A 12,399-nucleotide genomic window follows, 5' to 3' on the forward strand; every position below is an offset into this window, starting at 1 on the left:
GGTGCTGACGTTCAGTTTCATAGTATTAAATCTGGGATTCAGTCAACTTTGACTGACAGTTAAAAGCAAGAATTATATTTTGCCTTCACAAGCACGGTTTGGTGAGTTCAGAGATCACCGAAACTAACTTGCCGAACTGAGTTTGTGAGGAGCAATGCTACGGTTCACTTTTAAGTCGAGCTTACGGACGAATGTTGAGTGAATACGGGCCTGTGAATAAATTGCCACGTTTCTTGTTTTGAACGATGTTTTGTCTGCTTTTTCATAGCTGTTTTTTTATTTATTTTTTTTAGATTGGCAGGAGAAATGCGCAGCTGCGGCTGTTTTAGACTGTTTTGTTAGAGTGAGAAGTGAGCGTTTCTAATTCGATTTCTTAACTGCCCAGCCACCTGCACGGGGCTGGCTGCTTCAGCACACACACACACACACACACACACAGGTCCACTCGTAGCGTCGCCTACGTAGCGTAAATATAGCTTAATTAATTAGCTGCGTGTTTTGTAGCATCGAGTCGTGAAAGCCTTCTTTCAAGGTCATTTCCCCAGGGGGACTGGAAAAGCTCAATATCTAATGATGAGAAAGTACGCTTATAAAAACTTCAGGACTGCGTGCCATTTGAAGGAGACTTGTAGACTTGTGATGGAAATGCAGCCCTACGTAATTTCACAAGGTTCTAGGTACACCCACCATTTTCTATTTGGAATACGGTTCGTATTATATAATGTAATGCTCATATACTGTCGGCCATTCCTCAGGTAGTCGAGGAGCGTTTCGATTCCGCGAGGTCTTTTTGTTTCGTCAGTTATGACCAGAGGTGGGTAACCCGGCTTCAAAGAGTAAAAAGACCGACCGTGTATTTGCGCCACCAACATGCACTAAACCAGCTGATTACAATAATTAGTTCTCCTACCATGCTGAAGAGTTATGCTAAGTAGAATCCGCTGGTTTAGTGCATGGTGGTGGAGCAAATACACGGTCAGTCTTTTTTACTCTTTGAAGCCGGGTTACCCACCTCTGGTTGGTACTGACCCCCCACCCTCAACGCTTGCAGCCAAAATCATCTTTTTACATAGCATTTTACATTGTATCCATTTATACAGCTGGATATATACTGAAGCAATTCCGGTTAAGTACCTTGCTCAAGGGTACAACGGCAGTGTCCTTACCCGGGAATCGAACCTGCGACCTTTCGGTTACGAGCCCGGTTCCTTACCCGCTGTGCCACACTGCGGCCCGTGACCGTGCTCACCTTTGGCGGTACGGCGCCTTTGATCCCAGATGCCAGCAGTAGCTGAAGGCGATCTGCTCCATTAAGGAGACTCTGAGAGGGGTTTTCCTTTTGTTCGCGTTCTCCGAAGTTGAGGTGCGGAGGAGGTGCGTTTTTGTTGTTTTGTTGGGGACAGAACAATTTCCCAAGTGTACCCAGAAAGCACAACAATGTTCTATTTGGGTACTAATAAGTGGCTTTTACCAGCAAAAAAAGGTATTAATGACTGATGTATTGCTGGCTAGGGGTACAGTGCCATTTATCTATAGGGTACCACCCGAATGACAAGTGTACATATGTGCCTTTATAGGCACTATTCATACCTTTTGTTTTCTGAGAGATTATATACTTACAGAAAAAATATAATATAAAATATAAAAGATATATTTATAAAAATATAGTTGATTGTGTCTTTAAACAAGCAGGTTCGGACCGCTTCTCCGCTTCTGAAATGACCCTGCCACCCTTGACGTGACCTTCAGAAAGCGCTCTCCTTCGCCTGTTCTCCAGTACATACGTACACACAGCGCGCCCTCTGTACCGGGGGTGGGATCCTGTGCAGGGCGAGGACGCTCGTGAGCCGCACGTCGGTTCAAAACCAACTTTGAGAAATCGATTCAGAGCCGAAGATACCTTGCGTTTCTTTTCTCCGTACCTTAAGCCGATTTAATAATTCATTTTCCGGAATGATCTCTGTTTGACGAGCGCTGAACCCAAGCCCGCCCGAGCGGCGCGAGGCCTTTTAGGACGTTTGAGCACGTATCGGGGGCTGACATTTTGCTCGTTATCGGGGGGATTTCCGGCAGCCAGGCCGTCAATCAGGCGGTTACACAAGGCAAATTTGCAGAAGCTCGTCCGTCCAGCGAGGCTCCCCGGAGCTAATGGGGAACGCGAAATTAAAAGCAAACAAACGTTAGCTAGGCTTCCCGCTAATTAAAATGTCGATATGATTAAAAAAAAAATTTTTTTGAGAACGCATGGAAAATGGAATTTTTTTTTTATTTTTTATGATTTGACGGGGTTTGTCTGCAGTGCGATTGGTCGGTTCGAGGGCGATGAAGGGGGAGGAGCAATCGGGGCTTCGTTCGTCGCGTGCAGCCGAGCCGGGGCGTCGGCCCCACGCGGTTTGGGCAGCCGCACGTTCACATCAGCAGGCCCGGGGAGGGAGAGAGGGAGGGAGGGAGAGATCTGAGAACTGGAGGCTTCCCTGGCTCCGCCTCCCCGCACGGGGATGGCTGTTAACGTGCGATTTAAACCTGCGTCTCAGCGCCAAGGGAGATGGGGGGGGCGGGGGGGAGGCATGGGGGATAATTGGGCTATTTGTTTTGGGCCGCGTAGCCACGTTCGACTCCAGGAACAGCGGAGGCACCAGGTCGTCGTCAGAGAAAAGCATGAGTTCAGCTGACGCATCTCGAATTCAGACTTCCTGTTTTTTAAAGAAGGTGTGGGTTGCCTCATTTGTGGTTGCGTTTCGTATAATAATATAAATGCTGTGTTATAAATCCTGCATTATTCATGTGGTGTTATGAACAGGCTGTTATTAATGCACCGTAACTAATACACCATTATTAATTCAGCATTATTAATGCGCTGATATTAATGTGCTGTTATGGCAACGTTTTCAATGCAGTTATTAATAATGGTGTCATTTAAGTGGCGTTAGTAATGTGGTCTTACTTACACAGTGTTATTAATATGGTGTTATTACTGTGGTGTTAGTAATATGGTGTTATTAATGCAGTCATATTAATATGGTGTTATTACTGTGGTGTTAGGAATGTGATGTTATTAATATGTCATTATTAATAAGCGGTAATTAACACGGTGTTAAGGCAGTTTCATGGACACAGTTTTATTAACGCGGCATTGAAGTGAATGAAGGTGTCACGCTGTAAAGGCTTTCTTATCCCTGAACACACACTCACACACACTCTTATAGCTGCTTTTCGCGGCAGTGATGTCATCACCACAGCAAACAGTGCCGGCGTCGGGCTCGGTGGAATTAGGAGCACGACTGAGGGGGGTGGGGTGGGGTGGGTGGGGGAGGTGGTGTCTTTTTTTTATCGCAGAGCCTTTCAGTGGAATCTGCATTTAGAAATTAAACAAACACCAGGCCTGAGAAGTGTTAACAAAAGTCTGTGACATTTGTTTGAATAATCGTGCTCTGCGGTTTTACACTAGAAGGGACGTACAGTACTGGCACACGTTATGAAAGCGTGCTTAACAAGAAGTTTAGCGCTCTTAAAACCTATCTGTGCCCTTTCGTTTGCTGTTGTTTCCTGGGGCCATTTTCGTCTGCAAAACTGTATTTGAAACAGTTGACCATCTTATGAAAGTTCCAACAGCAGGATACATTAAACTGCTAAACTGCTCAATTTTCTAGGTGTGGACTAATGCATACGGGGAGGTTGAGTGATTATTACCTGTTTAACACGAACGCTGATTATTTCTTCTTTTTTCGTTTCATGTCGATATTACATTTTACACTTATGATGCCAAAAACAGAGGAATTCTTGCAGAATATTGCATTAATCGTCAATAAAACCGTTAACGAATGCAGTTATTTCATAATTTATTTCAGCGCTGTATTTCTGATAACCGTTGGTCGTTTACATGGGATGTGAACTTGTAAAACAGCGAAAACGTATTACCTGGGCTATGCGTATTTTTATATTGGTTTTTTAAATAATAGTTTGGGAAGGCTGTTTGTTACCCGCGCCCCAGCGCACCTCTCCTGGTACGACCCGCGTCTGTGACTGGGCTAGCGTGCGTACCGCTGACACGGCGCTCTCCCAGCATGCCCCTCTCTCTCATCTCACCTCCCCCCCCGAGGGCGACTGTCATGCCATCTCCGCGGCGACTGGCAGCAGCCGGCATTTCTCAGACCAGGCCGTAGAGGAACTGAGACGGCAGTAGCACAGTGGGTAAGGAACTGGGCTTGTAACCTAAAGGTCGCAGGTTCGATTACCGGGTAGGACACTGCCGTTGTACCCTCGAGCAAGGTACTTAACCGAAAATTGCTTCAGTATATATCCAGCTGTATAAATGGATATAATGTAAAAAGCTATGTAAAAAGTTGTGTAAGTCGCTCTGGATAAGAGCGTCTGCTAAATGCCTGTAATGTAATGTAATGTAATGTAGCACGCAGGGCAGCTCCGGCCCGAATATTTATGTGAACGTTTTTTTAAAACTTCCAGGTCGCGGGTAAAATTCTGAAATTTCGGGACTCTTGGGATTTTCAGCATCACAGGCCAAAAAACTTCTTGGGAGTAAAAACTTCCTTCTAAAACTCTTGGCCATCTGTGGAGATATAACTGGTGTCCAGAGGGTTTTAAAATAGAAAATTTATATGGGGTCAGGGTCTGGCTGAAGGTGCTGGGGGTGATGGGGAGGGGGTGGTGTAGTGGCCATATTGTGGTTAGGTTATAAAACTTTGGGTTACAATGCATCATTTATTTTATTTTTCCATGATCTATCCATTTTCAATTTTAGAATGTTTTTTTTTTTTTTTTTCCTAAAACGGCAAACGTGCTCAACCTTGTCCGAAGTTCAGACTTTAACCGAATCGTTTGTCAACCCTGGGGAGGGGGGGGGCGTGGTTGGTGGGGGCCAGATGAAAGAGAGCCATCAAGACGAATACTGAAAATGCTATCTGGCGCAATGTTTTCGTTATTTTACATCGTAAACTCTCCAGTGTTAATTTAACTCTGACAGTGTTCATTCAAATCATAACAGATAACATTTGGTCCCACATTCTGGAGTGGGACCAAATGTTAAATGTTAAGAGTTGAATTAACACTGTTAAAGTTGACATTTTACTCTGTAGGAAGATTTTGGAGTTCCCAAGGGATGCTTGGGAAAGTTCGAGCGACCAAGCTGAGGTTCTACTTAACTAAAAAATGTCAACGCGTGTAGGTAGAGTGAAAGGCCGATACATTCTCATAAGCCAACGCGTATCGTTAAAAACAGGACGCCCACTGTCTGGTATTGGATTCAGGCCATACTAGCATTGACACATGATTGGCTCAGTTGCCACCCAGGGATAGATAGTGATAGTTGATTGGGTATTTGATCTACACTCTCATGACAGAGCAGGTTACGGTCCTAAACACTGGTTATACATATACGCCCTAAGGATGCTGCAATGAATTTTTGGTCCAGAGTAGGGGACATAACTCTGGGGTCTTAATGTGAAGGACAATATATTCTGCTATGCTGAAGCGCTACACTGGGACATTCAATGAAAATAAATGAATATAAAATTGATAATGTTTTTGAAAACATTTTCGGTGCAACATGTTTTTTGTCATCCAAGACGCTTGTATTTGATCCAAAATAAATTGAATACTTAACCTTTCATTCCTCCTCAGAAGGATAGATGATCAGGCGCTCCAAAATGGGTCATGCAGGGGGAAGAAAGCATCATTGTAAAAAGATCTGTCAGTCACCCACCACAGCCTTCACCAAAGATCACATTGCATTATGGGCACTGCTGACAATGCTGTACTGTTGAGGACGAGGTGCCTGTGAAACGGAATTTGTCCACGTCTGTGACCTTTCCGCCGGTCTCCGCTGACCCGCCGGTAAAGGAACTCGAGAAGGCCGGTTTTCCTGCGGCCCCTCCGGGGGGTCCCTTCTCCGTGTGCGACCTCGGGGCCCCCGACAGGTCCACGGAAAAAGGAAAGGTCTGAAGGTCGTTTCTGTCTCGCCTTGTCTTCCGCTGTAGGCCAAGCGTCGCGAACGTCGCTATTCGGGTCGGCCGTACTGCGTTCTACGGCGAAGGTTTCGCTGTGTGTTCCACGGTTAATATTTTTACCCAACGGGAATCCGTGCTGTTGAGGGGAGTGTGCTTCTCTCTGCGTGCTGTTGAGGGGAGTGTGCTTCTCTCAGCATGCTGTTGAGGGGAGTGTGCTTCTCTCTGTGTGCTGTTGAGGGGAGTGTGCTTCTCTGTGTGCTGTTGAGGGGAGTGTGCTTCTCTCTGTGTGCTGTTGAGGGGAGTGTGCTTCTCTCTGCGTGCTGTTGAGGGGAGTGTGCTTCTCTGTGTGTGCTGTTGAGGGGAGTGTGCTTCTCTGTGTGTGCTGTTGAGGTGAGTGTGCTTCTCTGTGCTGTTGAGGGGAGTGTGCTTCTCTCTGCGTGCTGTTGAGGGGAGAGTGCTTCTCTCTGCGTGCTGTTGAGGGGAGTGTGCTTCTCTCTGTGTAATGTTGAGGGGAGTGTGCTTCTCTCTGTGTGCTGTTGAGGGGAGTGTGCTTCTCTGTGCTGTTGAGGGGAGCGTGCTTCTCTCAGCATGCTGTTGAAGGGAGTGTGCTTCTCTCAGCGTACTGTTGAGGGGAGTGTGCTTCTCTGTGCTGTTGAGGGGAGCGTGCTTCTCTCTGTGTGCTGTTGAGGGGAGTGTGCTTCTCTCTGCGTGCTGTTGAGGGGAGTGTGCTTCTCTGTGCTGTTGAGGGGAGCGTGCTTCTCTCAGCATGCTGTTGAAGGGAGTGTGCTTCTCTGTGTGTGCTGTTGAAGGGAGTGTGCTTCTCTCTGTGCTGTTGAGGGGAGAGTGCTTCTCTCTGTGCTGTTGAGGGGTGTGTGCTTCTCTGTGCTGTTGAGGGGAGTGTGCTTCTCTGTGCTGTTGAGGAGAGTGTGCTTCTCTGTGTGTTGTTGAAGGGAGTGTGCTTCTCTCTGTGCTGTTGAGGGGAGTGTGCTTCTCTGTGTGTTGTTGAAGGGAGTGTGCTTCTCTCTGTGCTGTTGAGGGGAGTGTGCTTCTCTTGGTGCTGTTGAGGAGAGCGTGCTTCTCTGTGCTGTTGAGGAGAGCGTGCTTCTTTACGTGATGGTTCTGAAGGGGTGGCTCGTGGAGAGATTTAAACTGAAGGCGAGCGAATCCCTGGTCTCTGGGAAAAAAATCCCTGGTCATTCTGAAAAAAATATCATTCATAATCCGTACATTCGCCGGTCATTCCTATAGACCAAAGGCGTAGTATCTCGAACCAGACTCTGACTGAGCATCATTTTCAGTCATTGTCATCGGTAATTATTTCTCCAGTTTGGTCAAGTGCTGGTGACACCGACATTATCTGCCTAAGCGGGCGGGAAGCCAGGAAGCCTCTGCAAACAGAGCCGGCCGGGATAAAATCTCACTAGGATTTAATGAGACTTAATAGGATTTATGAAAGAATTAATAATGATTACACCCAGGGGGGCCAATCAGAGTTCAGCGTCACAGCAGTTCATCAGGAGAGCCGTTCTTGACTCTTCTTCTTCTTCTTCTTCGTGTTCTTGCGTTGCATAAATGAAAATTTGAAGTGGACACTGTAGTCCTTTCTTCTGTTTGCGAAGGGGTCGGTCTCCCGCCGTCTCGCGCACGTCTCCAGCCGCTTAGTGGCGTTTGCGGTTCGCGGCGTTGGCGGTTCGCGGCGTTGGCGGTAACCCCGCGGGAGACGGCCACGGCGAGGCCTGTGGGCGAGACCTCGAACAGACCTCTGTGGCCGCGGGGTAGCGTCCGATCACGAGCGATTCGGTGCGGGATGGCTCCACAGGAAGCGAGCGTTCGGAGCGGGGGGTATATTGTACCAGGAAGTGAAACCGTTCGCGCAGGTGTGGCGGTTGCAATCCCGATCGGCGAAACAACTGGGCGACTCTCAGCGTCCGTTAGTTTGTGGTAAAAAAAAAAAATAAGCAGCCTGTTGATACAAACAGATGGCTGGATCGCATAACACATACTGAGTGCGTTCGGGCGCTAGGGGCCGTATTTGTTTGACCGCCCTGTAATTAAAATGTCACGTTTTATAAATAATCGCCGTGGAAAGTGGGGGAGTTACATCAATAAGGCGTGCCTTCGTTTGATGAGACGGAGTGTAGCACAGTGGGTAAGGAACTGGGCTTGTAACCGAAAGGTCGCAGGTTCGATTCCCGGGTAAGGACACTGCCGTTGTACCCTTGAGCAAGGTACTTAACCGAAATTGCTTCAGTATGTATTCAGCTGTATAAATGGATACAATGTAAAATGCTATGTAAAAAAGTTGTGTAAGTCGCTCTGGATAAGAGCGTCTGCTAAATGCCTGTAATTTAATGTGATGTAATGATTCCCAACCTTGGCGCCAAATCCGCGTCCGCGTCATGCTCTACGCCGGCCGTGCTCTCGGATAATCGGCTAACGTTCCTCTCGGCGCGTCCAGACCGAGCAGGACGGTCAATTTGAAACCAGAGCCCCCCCCCCCACCACCCTTTGCCGAGGCGTTTCTTGTCCGGAAGCTTGCCGAAAATGACCGGACGTGGCCGTCCACCTCTCTGGACGTGCCGTGAAATTTCGGCGCGGGAAGATTAGTCCGTTCATTTAATCGGTAATATCCCAGTCTGGAAATTTCCCTAGTCGAAGGACGTCCGTGGCCCGGGAGCGCGTAGAAGTTTCCGGGAAATACGCGTGTCGACGCCGAGAAACTACCTGTCACGACCGACACATGCCAAATGTTCACTGTTCACTGAAACGTCTTCCAGAAATTCAATTTTTCATGCATTACATTACATTACATTACAGGCATTTAGCAGACGCTCTTATCCAGAGCGACTTACACAACTTTTACATAGCATTTACATTGTATCCATTTATACAGCTGGATATATACTGAAGCAATGCAGGTTAAGTACCTTGCTCAAGGGTACTACGGCAGTGTCCTTACCCGGGAATGGAACCTGCGACCTTTCGGTTACAAGCGCAGTTCCTTACCCACTGTGCTACACTCCGTCCTATGCAGTGGTTGGATTAATCGTGGTTATGTTCACAATGTATTCTTTGGTTTTTAGCCAACGTTCTTTTCCAGAGCGACTTCGTCGAAACTACCCCCCCCTGCCCCCGTCTCATTGGTTGTGGGCACTGACGTGGAATTGACGTAGCGAGAGTTGGCAACAGCAGACGGGAACGATGTAGAAATGAGAAGCGAAATGATTGGCTGCACCTTAATTCCAGACTGAAGTCGTGTGCGAGACCATTTCTGTCGGGCTGATGGATGGGTGTGTGCATGTGTGTGTGTGTGTGTGTGTGTGTGTGTACTTCAGTGTGTGGGTATTTGGCTGTGTGTGTGTGTGTATTTCAGTGTGTGTGTGTGTGTGTGTGTTTCAGTGTGTGGGTAGTTGGCTGTGTGTGTATTTCAGTGTGTGTGTGTGTGTGTGTGTGTTTCAGTGTGTGAGTATTTGGCTGTGTGTGTGTGTATTTCAGTGTGTGTGTGGGTACTTGGCTCTGTGTGTGTGTGTGTATTTCTGTGTGTGTGTGTGTTTCAGTGTGTGTGTGGGTACTTGGCTCTGTGTGTGTGTGTGTATTTCAGTGTGTGTGTGTGTGTGTGTGTGTGTGTGTGTGTTTCAGTGTGTGGTAGTTGGCTGTGTGTGTATTTCAGTGTGTGTGTGTGTGTGTTTCAGTGTGTGAGTATTTGGCTGTGTGTGTGTGTATTTCAGTGTGTGTGTGGGTACTTGGCTCTGTGTGCGTGTGTGTATTTCAGTGTGTGTGTGTGTGTGTGTATTTCAGTGTGTGTGTGGGTACTTGGCTCTGTGTGTGTGTGCATGTGCTAGCTTGTGTGTTTGATCTGACACAACCATGGAACCTCTGTGCTTTTGTTTATTTTTTGCTGTCGATGTTCATTCGCTCAGACCTGCCCCCCTTAAGAAGCTGAAGAGGAAGAGGAGGAAGGTGAAGAACACCACTCGCCATCACCGCGCAACGCCGGAGGAGAGCAGCACAGAAGAGTCAACAGGAGACCGGGACACGGAGGAGGTCACACCTGGAAGACAAGTACCACAGGTGAGACACATCCACACCTGACTGAATCCACAGGTGAGACGCATCCACACCTGACTGAATCCACAGGTGAGACGCGTCCACACCTGACTGAATCCACAGGTGAGACCCATCCACACCTGACTGAATCCACAGGTGAGACACATCCACACCTGACTGAATCCACAGGTGAGACGCATCCACACCTGACTGAATCCACAGGTGAGACGCATCCACACCTGACTGAATCCACAGGTGAGACGCATCCACGCCTGACCGAATCCACAGGTGAGACGCATCCACATCTGACCGAATCCACAGGTGAGACGCATCCACACCTGACCGAATCCACAGGTGAGACGCATCCACACCTGAATGAATCCACAGGTGAGACGCATCCACACCTGACTGAATCCACAGGTGAGACGCATCCACACCTGACTGAATCCACAGGTGAGACGCATCCACACCTGACTGAATCCACAGGTGAGACGCATCCACACCTGACTGAATCCACAGGTGAGACGCATCCACACCTGACTGACCCACAGGTGAGACGCATCCACACCAGACTGAATCCACAGGTGAGACGCATCCACACCTGATTGAATCTACAGGTGAGACGCGTCCACACCTGACTGAATCTACAGGTGAGACGCGTCCACACCTGACTGAATCCACAGGTGAGACACATCCACATCTGACCGAATCCACAGGTGAGACGCATCCACACCTGACCGAATCCACAGGTGAGACGCATCCACACCTGAATGAATCCACAGGTGAGACGCATCCACACCTGACTGAATCCACAGGTGAGACGCATCCACACCTGACTGAATCCACAGGTGAGACACGTCCACACCTGACTGAATCTACAGGTTTGACACGTCCACACCTGACTGAATCCACAGGTGAGACGCGTCCACACCTGACTGAATCCACAGGTGAGACGCGTCCACACCTGACTGAATCCACAGGTGAGACGCGTCCACACCTGACTGAATCCACAGGTGAGACGCATCAGGGACTTCCCATCTGTGTTGCCATGGTTATATGGGAAAGACTGGATTTATTCACACCATTCAGTCTGTGTCAGGTAGTGTTTTTGTGTGTCGGTGCACAGAAAGCCTACATATCTCTCTGACCACATTTACAGTAGACCACAATGGACCATATTTATACCAAGATAACAGAGAGATTCACCTGGGAATGCACCCATTTCTACTGCAGCTCAGAAATTCCACCTGCTGATGCTGGTGATGGCTTTATTAAACACACGCGCGCACACACACACACACACATAAACACAGTGCCACAGTAACCGATACTCAATTATTTATATCAGCCCTGGGGGCTCGTAGGGCTGCTATGTTCTCTCTTCCTTGGATTATTATTATTTTTTTTCCCGTTTTTAAATTTATAACCAATCATTTACTAATGTAGCCTACTCAAAAATGTGTACATTCGTTCCCCATGTGAATGATGGATTCCTGCTGAATACGAGGCACTGGTTTAAATGAACTTAGCCTGGCGTGGAACGAACCATCAAAAAAAAAAGACGTCAAGCTGATAATTGATAGGCGGAGTCCGACGTCGGTTTCTTCGAAAATAGCTTTCCGTCGCTTCTCGGCCATCGGGAGGTGAATAATTTTGTTCGGTCCGCACCCGCGGCTCTACCCTCCCGCTTCCCCCGAAAAACGAAAATCACCGGCAAATTCGGTTACGTTCGCTACATTAGGTCGGTAATCGGTTTTAATCGCAATAACGGCAGAGCTCGCTCACGGGCGCGAGCGAACCCGCCGGGAATCGAGCCGCGACGGCGGTGGCGAGCGGTTTTCGCTAAGGGCGTGTCCGCGTGAGACGGGTACGGGTCGCTCGGACTGTGAAAAGGGGGGCGTTTTTCGTATCGAAGGTCTTCGGGGCCTTGCAGTGAAGAGCGATCTTATTTTACTGCACGCGTGCCAGCTGTAAGCTGTAGGCTCCTCCCTGATTTCTGACATCAGCATGTCAGATCCGGACCTTCGGGCCGGGCGGCACGGCGGTGCAGTGGGTAGCACTGTTGCCTCACAGCAAAGAAGGTCCTTGGTTCGAATCCCGGCCAGGTCCTTTCTGTGTGGAGTTCTCCTACTCCGGCTTCTTCCCACAGTCCATGCAGGTTAGATTAATTGGAGAGTCTAATTTCCCCCTAGGAGTGAGTGTGTGTGTGTGTCCTGCAATGGACTGGTGACCAGTCCAGGGTGTATTTTGCCCAATGCATGCTGGGACAGGCTCCAGCACCTCCTGCAACCCAGACCAGGACAAAGCGGGCTAGATAATGAATGGATGGCCCTGGAGGCCAGTAGCCCACCTACTGGTCTTCATTCTGTTCCCTCCAATCGGGACTGAT

The 12,399-nt window shown here is 48.4% G+C and overlaps 1 protein-coding gene across 9 annotated transcripts in view; it reads left to right on the forward strand.

Moving 5' to 3' along the window:
• The window catches only part of LOC135241747 (serine-rich adhesin for platelets-like), a 133,717-nt gene that overhangs the window by 35,241 nt on the left and 86,077 nt on the right, over nt 1-12,399 (forward strand). For all 9 annotated transcript variants that reach the window (XR_010326102.1, XR_010326103.1, XR_010326105.1 and 6 more), the window contains one exon: nt 9,884-10,034. Coding sequence is in view for 5 of the 9 variants with exons in the window: in XM_064312386.1 (XP_064168456.1) it covers nt 9,884-10,034 (151 nt within the window). In the remaining 4 variants the exon portion in view is untranslated. The remainder of the gene's footprint in view (nt 1-9,883; nt 10,035-12,399) is intronic.

The sequence above is a fragment of the Anguilla rostrata genome, chromosome 16, assembly GCF_018555375.3.
Source record: "Anguilla rostrata isolate EN2019 chromosome 16, ASM1855537v3, whole genome shotgun sequence".
In the NCBI taxonomy this organism is placed as follows: domain Eukaryota; kingdom Metazoa; phylum Chordata; class Actinopteri; order Anguilliformes; family Anguillidae; genus Anguilla; species Anguilla rostrata.